The sequence below is a fragment of the Hakea prostrata genome, chromosome 7, assembly GCF_041222555.1.
Source record: "Hakea prostrata isolate BN-2017 chromosome 7, UWA_Hpros_2, whole genome shotgun sequence".
Taxonomy (NCBI): Eukaryota; Viridiplantae; Streptophyta; class Magnoliopsida; order Proteales; family Proteaceae; genus Hakea; species Hakea prostrata.
The window spans coordinates 9042240-9059136 of NC_142606.1; the positions used below are offsets into that span (position 1 = coordinate 9042240).

At 37.9% G+C, this 16897-nt stretch overlaps 1 protein-coding gene across 1 annotated transcript; it reads right to left on the bottom strand.

Moving 5' to 3' along the window:
• Nucleotides 1-767: 767 nt before the first annotated feature.
• On the bottom strand, nucleotides 768-15213 carry TRS120 (transport protein TRS120). Its single transcript, XM_089160962.1, has 10 exons — nucleotides 14560-15213; nucleotides 11488-11694; nucleotides 11154-11336; nucleotides 10542-10651; nucleotides 10256-10315; nucleotides 7830-8112; nucleotides 5680-5972; nucleotides 4304-5181; nucleotides 2468-3412; nucleotides 768-2035 (listed from the first exon to the last, which is right to left on the bottom strand). Exons 1-10 carry the CDS (start codon nucleotides 14968-14970, stop codon nucleotides 1815-1817), a joined length of 3591 nt encoding a protein of 1196 aa, XP_089017088.1. The 5' UTR covers nucleotides 14971-15213; the 3' UTR covers nucleotides 768-1814.
• Nucleotides 15214-16897: the final 1684 nt, after the last annotated feature.

Below are 16897 nucleotides of genomic sequence, written 5' to 3' on the forward strand. Positions count from 1 at the left end.
CAAAATTTTGTTAGATGAAATCTTAAAAAAAGATTTTAGAGGAGATAAAAACATATGAAATTATTTATTAACTTAAAGGAGAAGTTAATTATTCCATTAAAAAAAAACTTCCAATTTTAAAATAACCATGAAAACGGGTACAAGGGCATAACCAGGCATAGGATTTTCTTCTAATTATCTTAATGATGTCAACACGATAAGAGTCAAGCCATTAAATTGATTCTGACACAAGAACAACTAACACCATTTAATAATATATGATTTTAGTTGTGATCAATTATTTTAAACAATTGATTTGATTCATATAAAACTTGTGGTGATTTCAACTTAAACAACTTAATTTAACCAAATTATTTTGACAATTCAAAATAGAGTCCTTCAAACATTTGCATCCCACTTTATCTTTGAAAACAGAGCCCCTCCAAAATTCTATACTATGACAATATTCACTAACTAATTCTAGCTGCAAATCTTAAAATAAACCAAAATAAATTAAAGTAAAAGACAACTACTTTGCGTAACGAAAAGTATCAGTAATTATTATTATTTTTAAATTTTTTTTTTTTGGGAGATAGGATTTTAATAAATAAAATAAAATTAGGTGATGCAAACAGACAAACAGTAGTTAAACTAAAATGATTTTATTGGCAAACGTTTCCTTTTAAATGATTTGTTTGTGGTCACAAGTTTTTTCCAACTACAGGTACAGATCAAAGAAAAGGAAAAAGAAAATGAAAGTCTTCCAAGTTTAGGGGGTTCAAATGATTCAATAGAGGGCAGACCATTGAAACATTATAATTCAGAAACTCAGGTCAGGTGCCTTGGAAATCAGAACTTCGGGGTCTGCAGGTTAATACTGAGTATGGTTTAATGGATGAAACAAAATGAAACAAGGAACACTGCTTAATCACCACTGATTCCTTAGCATTGAGAGCTACCAATCAATGGGCTTCAGTTTTTGACCTTATGATTGATACAACAGAGCAAATTTTTCCTGTTTTCCAGCCTTTAGGTAGGGGTATCGATCGATCATTCTTCTGGTTTTATTGGTTGGAATTAAGATGAGTAACCAAAACATGATCCATTTATTATCGATTACCAGTTTACCACTTGAATATATTAAGAGATATAAAAGAAAAATGTATTTTTATATTAAAGGGGTAGGGTGGGGGGTTCTCATTTAATTCTCAGTCACCATATATTATTTGCATCCATTTAATTCAGTTCAATTTTGATGGTATGGAATACATTTTGACACTCCCCTACTTTTTTATGCTCTTTTAGGTAAGATCCGGTAACAAATGTAATTCACACATTCACTACTTATCAATTTCTTGTACAAGATACCCCTTCTCCTTGACCAAAAATAAAAAAAAATAAAAAAAAAAGAAACAAAAAAGAAAAACCCAACAGAATAAACAGTACACCTGTGACTCATGAACCACTATAACCATCAAATAGCCGAAACTACATAAGTGGAAGAATCCCCCAGAACCACCTATAATATATCTCTTCTATTGAACTCCATGAAGCTAAGAAAATTGTAATCGCTCCACAAGTCTTGTGAACTCAATCCAGTACCTATACCCTTTTTGCCTGATGCCCATACATAACATACATAGGCTTCCTACACCATCAAGCTCCATAATATGTATTAGTAGTAGTAGTAGTAGTAGAAATGCAATCATCGGCAGATGGGAGAATCACCAACCAATCCAGTGTCCTGTACTACTACAAGGTATCACTCGGGCTTTTCCGGCCATCCATTTGTTATCAACGAAAGCTGCAACTCAAAAGTGAGGTGCATAAACAGATCATGTGCTCCCAATGACCCGGACATGGAATGGAGGCCCACGACAGAAGATCGGCTCATCAGATGAATAAGCTTTGGCACGAGCTTTGAGGATGTCATTGGGATCATCAATAACAGCAGCAGCTAGTAGTGTGTACTCACCAGGTACCAGGAAATACAAGGAAAAACAATGCTTAATTTCTTGAAGAGGGGGAACCTCCACACACACCCCGTTCAGAACACCTAAGAACACAATGGTAATGAACAAATGAAAAGATGAAAGTGCTAACAACTGGACAATATTAAAGCAAGCATCAACAGGTTTTTTGGCCGACCAGCATGCGCTTCCAAGCCAAGTTATTTAACCATAGTATCAATAGACAATTTCATTAAGACACAAACCCAAAGTTACAGTGAAAATTGTGGGACAGCACAGCCAGAATTATAGAACAAATTTTTTTTCTTAATATGGCAGGCTACGTTTAGGTTTCATTTTAGGCTGAATATATCAATTATCATAAGAATGTCAAACAATCTTTTTAAAGACACTACTAACATATCGTGTATGTATGAGAGTTAGACAGCCTACATAAATATGGGCAAAGATATATAAGAGAGATCCCAATATTCCCAAGAAGAGCCAAGAAGCAAAAGGATGGCATTATTTATACATACCAGCCCATAAGACAGTAGCTCTGTTTCCTTCGATGCAATTCTCGCCTGCAACATCTCTGCAAGAAATACTTAGTCTCATCTTGATTGGTTCCCTAGTGTTATTACAAACAATAACTTCCATGGGAGTCATGTCATGTGCAAGTATGGAACCTTTAGACCTGGGAGACTTCACTTGAATATTGGATTCTTTTGGTGAGTCGACCAGCATACCATTTTTAGCTAGTCTAAAGCCAAAAGTTAATGGATCTGGAAGCAATACGTCCATGACTGATGTTTGCAAAGCAGCTTGTATGGCATCCTTAATGTTCAATTCCCCAGAGCTGTTTCTTCCAGATTGCCATCTGACCTTTATTCTGGAGATCAAGCTTTTAATAGAGGTATTCAATTCAGCCTTGGTATTCTTTTCTGAAAAGCTAGAACTTCTAATAGTGGTAATATCATCTGCCTGGGAATCCTTTACAAAAAATGATCCATCAAGAATAGGGAGCTTGAAATGCTCCAGGGGTATCAGTACTCTTGCAGAGTAATCCCTATCAATTCTAGTTTTCGGATAACCAAAATCAGCAGCATCATGATCAACAAAAGTATCCTCGTCCTTTGTGCTTTCTAGCTGGACCGAAACACTAATGTCAAAAACAACATCGGTTGGATTAGATAACTCAAGTTCAAGAAGGCGCAGACCCCAACTTCCTCTGTATGGATCAATCTTTACCAAGCTTTCAGTCTTGGTATCAGGAACAGAGGCTTCTTTCATGAAACCATTCTCTAGATAGACCGGCTTAGGCAGGTTTTCACTAACATGTGCTGGAATTTCCATTGAAAGCAAACGAGCCTTCACAAAGGACAACCCCTGCTGAACACAGATGTGCAATGGAACAACCAGACGCCTACCTGGAGGCACAACATTACCATTTATTTTGCCGTCTCCTGGATGTTCAAGTGGCCCTGACAGGAAAATAGGAAGAGGCCAGACATTGAGAACATGAGCGTACATGCATACCTTTTTACAATATGTGAAAGTAGTTGATACAAACAACAAAGTTTCACCAGAAGCAATACAAAGATCTATAATATAGCATAATGACACCGTTAAACAAAATACTCCAGGGAGGCAAATAAAACTTGATGGCTAGCAAAGGAGCAAAATATTGTTAGTGGAGGTCATATTGGCGGATTTATTTGAAACGTATCCATGAAGCAGAAAACACAATGTAATGAACAATCAAACAAACACAACAAAAGGATATATGTGGTTCAACAAGGAGCTTAGTTCCATGGTGAGATGAGAACACAAAGAAGCAATTCCCAAATTAACCCCTACAAAAACCTTCAAAGGGCAGCCCAAGGCCCCTAACCCAAACCACAGAATACAAGACATCAACCCTCAACCTGGATCCCAGTCTACACTGACAGATTATGGGCCAAGGTCTAAAAGGTGGTAGATCATGTAAGTGTCAACACCCCAACTTGTGGGCCTGAAGCACAAAAAAGGTGTTTCATTAGCATTTCTATGTAACCTCCCAGCAGATTTCACTCATACCCTATTGCTAGATTACCTAATAAATAGTGATGCAACAGTTCAACCAAATAGATAGAGTAATGCCATAAAAATTAAAGAACAAGATAATAGACTCCCAGCAGATTCCATAATTTATGTTTCTGCCTCCCTGCCCCCTTTCTTTCTTTCTATTATTTTTTTTTGGCCTGTGTTTTCATTTCAGCGGAAAGAAAATTACCCAACAGTTCAAGAAAATTACATTAAACTGAAGTAGAAACAAAGAAGACAGGAAGATGTTCAAGACAATGTGGACATCATTGATATGAAGGGTCTTTTACCTGCATAATAAACAACCAACATGGGGCTGCTTCCATCTTTTAATATCCTCCCAGTATTTCCTGAAATACTTTTGCCAGTAGCACTATCAGGGTCTCCCAAGCTAAGCTGCCAAGCTTTTATGGTCACTCGTATCAAAACTTCTGCACCTCGTTTTAAAGGAAGAGCAGAGCTTAGGGCTTCATATCCAACTGAAATAACAGAATCTTGATTTTTCCCTGAAAGTGAAATATGAGCTTGTTCAACTGGAACAGACCCTGCATTTGCCAGACTTATCCAGACATCACGAATTTCACCTTCATATAAGATAGCAGCACCATCACCTCCAACCACATGAGAAAGAAGTAGAGGCAGGGAGGGTACCACTGAAATATTTGGCACAGAGAAATTTCTTAACTTGGGGGATCCACAGCAACGGAAAGGGTCAGAAAGTACTAGTCCTTGTGCTGCTCCAAGGAGCAAGTTATCAACATCCCTGAAAAGGTGCTCAGTTATAACACCAAAACAATGAACAGTGCATCCTGGAATTGTTACTGGACCCACAGATGTTGGAATCCCTGATAAACTGATGATTTTGGATGAACTAGGTGGAAGAGACACACTTATGGGAAAGGCATCAAAATTTCCAGAATGGACCGACAGATATATACTCTCAACCATTAAGTCAAAGCCGCATGGATTAGCCAATTCTACCAGGACTTGGACTGGCTCACCAGCGATCCAAATCAACTCCTGTTTACTGCTGTTATCTGGCTCTCCCTTACTGAATGGTGTATAAATAAAAGGCCCTGAAGGAGCTGAGCCTACCCACCAATCTTCCCTCCCTGGATTGCGTTTAACAATATCCATTTCTGATGGATGGTTAGGAAAAGAATGCAACCTGGAACCATAAAGACAAAATTATGTCTATCTAGTCATTACAGAATTTTTATCAAGCAAAAGAGCAATAGGAAGGGAACACAACAATGTATATCAACAAATTTTGTTTCAGAAGTAGCAGGATCTCCCCCCACTGCACCACTTGAAGAACCTTCAAGGAAGGAAAAGATTGGATCCCAAAGATTATAAGGAATAACAAGCCAATTCCAACCTTTTTTTTTTTTATGATCTAGGATATTGACAAATATTCAAGGTCCCACCTAGGTAGCTCCACTTGTAAGCAGAGGCTGCAGCTACCCAAGCCTTGAGATAATCCATCTCATTACTTTCCATCCAACACTAAAAAAAAAAAAAAAAAAAAAGAAGAAAGGAACCAAAAACATCCAGCACAGATTGCACCATGAGAATTAAGATACAGAATGTACGACAACTTATTTTGGCCCTAAGCATGATTCCCATTGCAGTTGTATAAATTTAAAATCACCTGTCAAGAGAATACCTGACAAAAGGTAGGGCAGGATCAGCACAGCGGGTTCCAGAAGGAAGCCTTTCTGCTGAATTTCTAAGAGCACTTGCAAGTCCACTTTGCCCTGCAGGTGTGATGAGAGGGTAATAAGACCTAAGTAGGCGAGCAGCAGCACTCCAGGCAGAAAGGGGATCTCCAGCACGAATAGAAGACATCAGAATTTCTCTCAGCACAACCATCTGCAAGGTGCTCCATTGAGACTCAAACAACGAGACAACCGATTGAGGATGAAATTTCCCAGTCTCAGCATGAGTTGATCCAATTTCCTTCCAAAAAAAAAGAGGGGAAAAAGAAGAAGTTCGAGAGGGTTGAAAGAGATAGGCAAAGCAATTACCAAAAATGGCTAAAAGGCAAGAAATAGAGCAAACTAATGAAAAGAAGACCAAAGCCAAACCCTCAAGAATAGATAGATTACAACAAAGTACAGCCACTGCTTGTACTCAAATATAGCATTTTCTTTTCATAGGACACATCAATAACTAGTCTATAAGTCACCTAACTCATCTAGCACCAGCAAATTACAATCAAAATACCAAAACTTCAAAGCACTAGTTACCTTTGGATGTGAATTACCATAAATTAAAATTAGGAAGTACTTGGATTCAGATCCATCGCCTCCAATTACACTGGTTTTTATAGTTCTTCTATTGGGTGATACACAAATGGACAGTTTTTCTTGCATGCTAACAAAATTAACAGCTCTACACTGAACAACTTGTGAAACTCAGTTTCAAAAAGCTCAACCAAGTGTGAAGGAAGCATCTTGTTCATGCCCAGAAGGGGAGACCAATGGAAACAATTGTCCAGAAAAAGATCTAAGGGTTAAACTGATTCATTAATGATGACCTTATTGATACTCCTTTGAGTGGTGCACTGAGCTTGGTTCATCACTGAGGAGTTATATATGAGAAAATTGGACCACTTAACGCGTCCAACCGGAAACGAATAGATCACTTTAAAATGGCGTTAACCAAAGAGCTTCTCACACAAGGCATGAGATCATAATGCCATCATGCCATCAATGTGTAGTTGGTGAAGAAATCTTCCAGCTTCAAATGTGGAAACTGCTGCTGGATGCTTCAATTCACTGAAATGGTTTACTGATCAGCACCATTTAATGAATGGGGAAAACCAGTCCCCTATTGCAGATGAAGTTGAAAACCCTGAAATGTAAATGAAAAGTAGCATAAACCTGACCAAGAAAGCTTTGAAAGAAGAAAGACCAACTTCTTCAACTAACATCTAATCTAACCATAAAAAGAGAGCAGGGGTGAACTATGGCCAGGGAGGAAAGTGATGGTATGTCAAACATACAATTTCACAACCATTAAAAAACAAAAGCACAGAGAGTATGTGTGTATTGAAGCTGATAGATATCCAAGCTCAATGGTTGGACCAAGGGACAAAAGTAAAAAGATCTACCATAGCACATAAGTGCAAGGATAAGTAACACTTTTTCTAAATTCAGACCTGGGAATGATCTACTGGAGGAGCAGATTAAATTCAAATTTAATCAAATACTCTGAGCGGTAAATTTCAGACTTAGGTAGGATAGATTGAACTTTTACTGTATCTCTAACAAGTATCGAGCTTGATGTGGTGAACTCATAGGTAAGACCAGTCAAGATGCAATTTGCCAGCATAAAATAAATCCCCATCCAGAAAAACAGATGCACCATGTTTGTATCCATGATAAATATCCCCTGGCCACCCCTTCATCTCTTTTCAGCCCTGCAGCAATAACAATTTAAGGAGAAAGAACACCACTGACCATGCACTTAGCGTGATGACCATGCCTGAATACATAACTGCTCCAAGCAGAGTTCTATTCCCAAGATTTATAAGCAACTTTTAAATCAGTAATACAATAGTGAACTTGTCCCAAGTAAACGGCTGACAACCCGATATGATTGCAGATAGCAATTGGAAAAAGGAAGAGGGGTTCCAGAAGGCAAAAATTCTTAAAGAAGAGTGGCGCTGGTGAAATTTCATATAATAATAACATCATGGATGGAAATAGATAAACTAAAATAAATAAAATAAAATAAAAAGAATACTAGAAGCTATACAACAAACATCCAGAACAAAGAAAGATACTCTTTCAGTTTCTATTCAAGACTCACATTGGGAGACTTTAGGCTGATTGCTTTACTTTGAACGCGATAGGCCTTTGTCGTCAGCGCCAACACTTGCATGGCACTAATAGCAGCCAAACTGTTGTCTTGTTGTAAATACAGCTGAGCAACCTGCCTTGAAAAAAATGCAGCTTTACGTTGATAACCAAGAGCACCAAACAACCTAGCTATTTCAACATATAATATCAGCCGGTCACTGGCATCAATCAAAGATTTTGCCCCGTCAGCTGCAGTCATTAACAACTCCACCACCTCCTTAGCTAGTTCTCTTCTGCAAGAACCAATGATAGTTAGCGATGATTAATCCCAGAAGACCAGAAGAAAAGTCCAAAAGTGATAATTTGATATGGGAACCAAAACTTCAGGCTTCTCCACAAACAATTTCAGCTGAAATACTTCATAAACATGCAAAAAGGCAGGGACCAACAATATGAACTGTACCCAAAAAGTAAAAAAATAATAATAATAAAAATAAATAAATAAATTATATATATATATATATATATATATAATTTAAAAAATAAAAATATATAAATAAATAAAAAGAAGAGAGGGAAATGTGACAGCCCTAACACCTAATTCACAAGAGAGGCTGTTTAGAAGTTTAGAAGCCACAACCAACAGGTTCCAACTCCTATATCCTTATCCCTGAAGTTCTTTTCATTTACAAAAACAGTATGTCATTGATATGCAGCAGGATGCCTTCACAACCCTTAAGTAGGTAATCCCAATTCCCAACACAGTAAGAGGCTAATACAGACAGACGCAGAAATAGAGACTACAGAACAGAAATGGTAGAAAACTTATAATTCTGGCCTGAGATTTCAAAACAAGCCAGAACCCTGATTGAATATGTCAGAGCCAGCAGAATAACTATGCAAATTATCACTAAAAACAGCATAGTGGCTTGACCTGCCTGCACAGACCATTCTTGATGGCAATAGGAGAACAGCACTTACGATGACCTGCACACCAGAATTGTGGAGAGAGTGCAACAGAATCTTATGTACAGAATCTGAGATGATAAAGAGATGACTAACCAAAGAGATACATGAAGAACAATGCAATCCAAAATTTCGAAGAGAATAAGAGTGACACAAACTAAACCCAGTAATAGCAAACGAAAAGAAGAATGGAGGAAGAAAAATGGAAAGGAAGCTCAAACCTCTGAACTCTGAAGAAAGATAAACATATTTAGAAGAAGTCAAGAAGACCAGATCTTAAAAACCAATCCGCATGCACAAACTCAATAGCTCGAACATCGAAGATGAAGAACTAAAAATCTATTAAAGTAAATCACGCTAAACTGATGGGTACATTACATATATGAAAAGAATTTTTTGAAAAAAATTCTGAAGTGACTAATAGAAGGACTCGTCCAAGGTTTTAAGTCTTCACACAGCAAAGAAAATACATAGACTCAAAAACACTAAACCCTAAACCCTAAATCCTCAACATTAAAACCCTAAACAAAACCTTCTATCCACCAATGCTATCTATACCATCATATCTTTAAAATACCAATATGATATAATACTGATACTATATCTTAAAATTTGGAAATAGCACATGTAAAAAACCTAGTTGTTACATATAATTAATTGCATGCCCATATCTTGTCATACTTTGGTCTCCTATTTATCCATGGAATATTTTATATACTACTGATTTCCATTGTTTTATGGTTCAAGAATATACTTTGCACGTATCTCAAGCATTCACATAAATATCTAGAGCACCTTGCATCTCTCCGTCCAACATGATACATCTCCTAAATTAACCACTCGGAGATACTCAAAACTAAATACTTCAAAGGCAGCTCTATATTTGCTTCATGTGCACCTAATTAGTTATTGCTGAATTGAACATATCCAATCCTGAATGTATGTTGTTCATTGTCTCTAGACCTATTGCTTTATCATACATGCATGTTATGTATGTAGCTGCCAGTTTCCATATTAGACAACAGCCCTAGGGTTGCTTTTGATCAACCTTAAATTAGCATTATTACTTCATTGGAAAACTTTGTTTCTTTTAGGTTTTACCTTACAACAAAGGCCTCAAGGACTTTTGATGCCCCTCTTTATGTTGGCTGGAAGGACAATTTTATATAATAATAGTTATCACGTTGTTTAGGTCCCACTGCATTGAAGGCGACAGCAGCTCAAGTTAGACACCTAGACAATTATTTATATATGTAAGATACTTAGCATACTCATGCATGTCCATGATTAGACACGCTAAACAGTTAGAACATCATCTTTACCCTCTATAACAGATCCTTTTGAACTACTACAGATTACAAGCAAATATAAATAGTGCAACCCATGCCACTGGAATTGGTTCAAATCTCAACATATAACCATACAAAGGGGAATATGAGATATCCAGACAACTTATTCACAGAAGCTTACCTGCTAAGAAATCTAGCCAATTTCAAAGTCGCTTCAAGTTCAAAGCTTAGAGTTGAAACTCTACAATGAGGGAAGCAAAACAGAAACCATCAGGAATAAAAAATTAATGATAATCAAATTGTATTTTCTTTGTTATTCTTCTTGAAACAAGAAGCAAGGCTAAAGGCAAAAAGAATGTGAAAAATCTAAGACAAGACAAAATCATATCATACACCAATGTCATATTGTTTTAATGGATGCAGCTGCACCAAGAAGATATCCATTAGCAGATGTAAGCCTCAATCACCTTTGAGCATTATCTTGCATGAATGGCTTTCTGTAATGAATGATCACGCTATTGTAACGATACCTCACCTCATCCTCTAAAACTGGGTCCTTTTCACCCATCCGGTCTATCTGATCACAAAACAAATAGAAGTAACACAAGCTTAACACAATTGAAATTCATTCAGCAAAACTAATATAATTAAGCTCACAACTCAAATCTTGTAACAGATCATATGTAGGAACTTTTGATCTTAAATAAGGACGAACCAAAGAAATTCATATGACAGTCACAAGAAGATCATTTGCTAGTAGGGTGTACACAACTACAAAACAGGACACAAACAACAGAACATTGTGAGCAAGGTAAGACCAACCATGGTGTATCTTAGAAATAAAACACGTAGGGGCCAAATTATCTATCTTAATATATTATAGGATCCAACATGTAAGACAGCTAGAAGCCTAGAATGATCCAACCTGAATGAGTAGAGCATATAATATGTGATATCTTGATCAATTTATTAATCGTCAATGCAAGCTTCATTTGTACACAAAGAAAAGTAGCATCATAGTGGATATCTGACAGAATTAAACCGCTTTACAATATTTCTAGCCCAGAAAATTTTCCTACCAGTAAGGCGCATACACTGCCTTCCATCGCCCCAGCATACCAGAAAAAGTCCCCTGTCAACCTGGCAAGTTCTAATGCTGTAGAGTAGTGAGCATTGGCATCAACAGGTGAGCCTGCCAACAGACAATAATCCCCAATAGTCTTCTGTGCTCGTCCAAGCCTACGTTTTTTGGCCTTTATCACCTGCAGTTTAGCCATACCAGAATTCAGGTTCTAATGCTGAACAACTAGTGGTGATGATGTTTTATTCTTTCAAAATAAATGGAACAAATGGCAAAGGACACAAAAAAAGAAAATGCAACTAACAAATCCTTAGGACACCTAAAACATAAACCTCCTCTGAGCTGAGACTGGCTTGAGAATCTAATGGTGTCTTCAGAATAGTTCCAGCAGATTCCGCACGAAGAACCCATTTTTCAAACTCCATCAATAATGAAGCTGCAATATCTTGCATCATTGTTAGCAAGTGAAATTCCTGAGTTTGCTGATCAGCAGGAGGAAACAATATTATATTGTTATCTTTTTTACCACCATCCTCTAGCTGTAACAGAAAACACAGGAACCAATTAACAACAGACATGAGACAGAAGTTAAGAATTCTAAGGATAAAAAGTGACAACTGAAGGGAGGACGTTTAAGAAGGATCTTGTGGCAGCGGATCACAATATGGTTCACAGGTTAACAACATTACTGTTGCTCAACAGCAAAAACTGAACAACTAAAAGATTTGTAAATTAACAGCAGGAATGTGGGCAGTAACACTGCAATTGATCTGTACATTAGGACGAAACCCTTCAACAATGGAGATATGAGAGATTTGCCATGAGAGGTGCATCAGATACACTAAAAACTCAATAAGGAAAACATCTTAGATATTCATCAAATTGTAAGCTTGCATTGTTGATGCAAAGTAAAGTGAAAACCGATGAATATTGAATTATCAAACAAATCCAAATTCCTTCTATGAGGACGGGTGCTAAGATTTATGCGAGCCAACAGCCATCATTTATGGCAACGCCAAATATCCCTGTGCCCAAGTTGGATAATTTTCCAAGAAACCCATAAATACATTAAAAAAAAAAGTTTTGGAACTGGATTTTAATTTACAACTACAATAACAACATGATTCAACAACAATTAAATATTAAGGCGTGTGACAAATGCAAGAAGCCAAGGCCATCTATTGTCAAAGGTGCAAGGTCAGACAGGCACCTTACTGAAGTGGCACACCATTTTGATAAATATAATAATTTTTTAGAACAAGAAGTACACATCCATTCCACAAAGTAAAATGGAAAATAGCTCATTAAAATCAGCGCAGTTTGACAATAACATCGGACTACTGAAGAAAATTAGAACTCAGGAACAACTGTCAACTGTCCACAGCATTAGAAAGGTCATTTTATAATTCTTACAGGGAGAGCTGTCTTAGGGAGTGGAATAAGAAATTGGATACATGTAACCAGGCCCAAAAAGTTAGTAGACCAACCATGGTCATCTTTGTACACCATCTCATGTAATTTTCCACTAAGAAGGTCAGGAATCAGTTAACTGAGTTTTTAGATCCATGACTGCAAATCTCTCCGCATAACCAACTTTGAGTACAAAGAAGACCCTCATCCACCCATTTATGCTTACATATAGTTTGAAATTATTTATGGAAAAGAAGAAAAAAAGTCATGTCTTGGGGACTGGAATAAGAAACTGGACTCAGAAAACCAGTCCTGAAGGTAAGTAGACCAAGCATGACCATTTTTGTCAACCACCTCATGTAATTTTTCACTGATAAGGTAAGGAATCAGTTAATTGAATTTGTAGATCCATGCTTTATACCTCTCCAGGAAACCAACTTTAAGTAAAAAGGTAAATCCCATCCACCCATTTCACATAAATCGTGTGATGTTTATGAAAAAGAGAAAAATCATCCCACCATTTGTCATTGAGAGTTTGTTACCAATAAAGGAGAACTTCAGCCCACAAGGTCATTGTAACTCAGTAGGGGGGCAATAAGTTCTGTAACAATATTAATTTCCAATTGACATTTCGTCTTACATTCCCTAGCTACTGACCTCATCTTTTGGGTTCATAACCAATTTGATGATGGGATTTGATGGTCTGTATTGCCAAACAATTGTTACCTGTGGCTGGTAGGGCTTCTAACGATTGAAAGTTCAAAACACACTCTACTATTCCAATATTATTTGGTAAACACTTGAATGATATATTTTAGGTAGAAACTGCATATTTACAAACTACGATCCTGTAATTGCATGGACCTAAGACACACAGCATGCATGAGAATCATGAAAGAAAAAAAAGTATGCAACTACAATTGCCTAGGAGCTGGCATCTCAGTTTGATGAATGGATTCCTACTGCTCTAAAGTGCAGAAGAGACCTAAGATGCTGGATAGCAGAAATTTGCATATTCATGCCTCTCCATGATTCTTAGCTACAACCCCATTAATTATCCTTTAATTCACTGGTTTTCAATATTACTAGATTCCAGAGAAATGGAAGGGATAACAGTGCAGTTATAAGTATTAGCACGAAGCAAACAACAAAAAACACACATCAGAACATAAATTAAAAAGTATGGGGAATGAAGTTTCCAAGGCCAGATCCTTGTTCACTGATAATCCAAGTAGTATTGCAATCTACCTTAGTTTCTCCATGAAAAACAAGAACAGATGAAAGCAAAAACAGATTACGGCATTGGGAGTAAGAAACCAATCAGAACAGCAGGAAGCCAAGAACATACCATATCAAATGATTTTCTTTGCTTGCTTAAAGTGAAAAATATTGAAGGACTTTGTCCGCTTTCATCTCATTCCCGTTGTCCGGGGAGGCTCTTTTGGCCACACGCTTAAAGGGATAAGAACCAAGAGCCTTAAGGTTCCACACGCCATAAACTGACGGTGGGGACCTAACTCTGGAAGGTTGCTCTGGTTACTTGGAATGTAAGAGCAAAGGGTGGCTAGAAGTGAAGTTGGATAGCAAAGAGAACACTTTTGCACTTTTTACTTAAATTTTAATTGAGTTAAGTCTCTTCAATTGGAGAGTAAAAAACTTCAGAACCCATTTCAATTACTAATAAGTAAACGAACCTGCCTCCTCTTTCTTCGCTGATCTAAACATTCTAATGAAAATCCTGCATCCCTGCTATACATTAAACAATTTCATCTCCTTGGACGCCTACAAAAATTGCAAAATTTCCCATTCACATAGCACAATTACCATTAGAAAGAAAGTACTCCAACAATTTGGTCCAAGTTCAATCGATATTCATAAGCTACCAAACGAACAGGCTTAAATTCTTCCTATTTAAACTTCTTCCCGTTTCCAATCATCATCGTTTAATTCTTAACATAAAGAAGGTCAGTAAAACTAAAAACACGGAAATGCACCTGAGAATCGCCAGGGCAAAATGCAAAGCAGCGCTCGACAAGAGCAGAAGAGTATCTCTTGCATGCCGTTGCAAATTGGTCAGCAACAACATCGAGATCCGGTGAAGAAGGGCAATGGCAGAGCCCAATTACTGCGAGGATCTTACGTTCAGACTGGAAATCCTCCCATGGACTAGGAGGCGAGCCGCCGAGCATGAACTTGAATCTAAGACTCCCAGTCTCCCAAGGCTGGTTAGCGAAGGGGCTTTTCTGGTGCTCCGTGTAGAATGAACTGATGGCGGATAACTCGACTTTGTCGTGACGAACCAACATCGATACATATTCCCTAAGCTGCGCTTGTGGGATCGAGCCGATTGGTAGAACAGCAATTCTGATCACGCAACCGCTCTCGATACTGACGTCAGGTTCCATTGTTGCTGCAAATTGATCTAGAAAGCGTTTTGCGTCTTTGAGAGGTGGGTTTTGACTGAATTTCTCAGAGGCCGTTCATTTGATGACGGATTGCAATTCTGGATGCAGATTCAACAACAACATAAAAAAGAGAAAAGAAAAGGAAACGAAAGCAAACTGTTGATGAAGTTAGTTTTCTATTCCCATTTCGAGGGGAATGCTGAACGGCAACTAGATCCACTGTGGGTCTCTGAACTTTACTCACTGTACCGTAAGTAGGGCCAATATCATTTTACCAAAGTTGCACTGAGAAAAACATCAATCAATTTTTATTTTAGTTTTTTTACCGAAATAAAAATACCGTCAAGGCCAATACCGAGAACCCAATGCTTCAGAAAATTTTAAGCTCTGGGCTAGATGGACTTGTTATTGGCACACGGGCTGGGCTGGGCTGGGGTTGCGATTTCTAATGACAATGTCAACCAGGCTGGGCCGAGCCTGAAAAGAGTCTTTTGCGAAAGCTCGGCCCGCAAATTTTGCTCACCCAAGGAAGGGCCCACAGTTGGGATTCTCAAACGAAAAATTATCAGGTCCATTTCTGACACAGGTTCATTTTCTTGCCAATAGTTCTTTGATGTGACTTAAAATAGATTTCAACTATTTGATGTGTTGTTGGGACACATGTCACACATTTACAAGGAAATATAAGATCCATTTTCTTGTTAGAAATGGACCTAATATGAGTCCATTCCCAAACGCAAGCTCGAATTCAGTGTTGTGAACAGATCTCAATTGTTCGTTGTAGATTCTAGGCATTAATTGCACAATACCCAAGCAATTTCACCAAACACAAATATCACAGGCATGTTCCTATGTGGGCCCTACTGTGTGGTAGAAAACCGTTAGAAAAACACATTGCTCTCCTTTGACAAGACAAGAAGCTGATCCGAACTCTTTGCCTTTGGTTCTTCATACCCCCTCCATCAAATATTAGGAGAGGAGCCCTTGAGGGCTCCAGTGCAGTACTCAGAGGTAGAGTACTCGACCCCATTATACAGTACGGAAGGGTGAGCGGTACTCAACCCCATTACACGGGCCAACATGTCGAACCTTGCTCTTTGGTTCTTCATACCCCCTCCATCAAATACTAGGAGAGGAGCCCTTGAGGGCTCCAGTGCAGTACTCAGAGGTATGGTACTCGACCCCATTATACAGTACGGAAGGGTGAGCGGTCTACCCTTAGATGGGTAGAGGAAATACACTCTAATAAATCTTATACGTTGAACAAGCATCTATCAACTCTAATCCACAACACTGGAATTGATACATGGTTTTTATGAATATGCAAGCAATAGCTTATTCTGAATCGTGAACCGATACAGCGGTTAAAACTGAAATCAATTATGGAAAGGCAGTTAATGACCGTTGAGGCTTCCAGAAGTTCATATTTCAACCAATTGTCAGACAATAGCCAACGAAGAAACTCCTAGTTCCTGTCTCTCTATTTTTTTATTGTAATATGTAAACAGGGCAGTCTGATCATTCTACTTGTATTAGGATAGGCTTATGTCTTATTGTTTTGTTTTAAGAGTATGAGGGTAATTGTGTAATCTCTTTATGTATTTGGGGGTTTAGGAATTTCAGATTCATTCGGTGAAATCACTCTCTCTCCTCTCGATTTTTTCTCTGGCTCTCGTTCTCTGCTTCTTCTTCTGCGAGTGAAAGGTTCGGTTGGCTCTGGTGTGTTCTTGGTGATGGTTCTTGGCTCTCATACTAGACTGAAACAGTACTTGCTGTTGGTGCATGGAAAGGCACTGGTGCTTGGTGTTCTTGGATTGACGCAGCAAGGGAGTTGAAGCTTTGGTTGCATCTTGAATCAAGTGTGGTCAATCCATAGTTTCGGTTTTTTGCTCTCTAGTCTATGTATAGAGTTTATCACTGTTTAGGG

Bases quoted from the DNA above. Each gene is read 5' to 3' on its own strand.
- TRS120 (XM_089160962.1), bottom strand. From the start codon at position 14,970: ATGGAACCTGACGTCAGTATCGAGAGCGGTTGCGTGATCAGAATTGCT. The intron at 11,695-14,559 runs GTGCATTTCCGT...TTTCTGTTACAG, and splicing joins TTTGCCCTGGCGATTCTCAG to CTAGAGGATGGTGGTAAAAA. The intron at 5,973-7,829 runs GTGAGTCTTGAA...TTTTTTTGGAAG, and splicing joins TCAGCCTAAAGTCTCCCAAT to GAAATTGGATCAACTCATGC.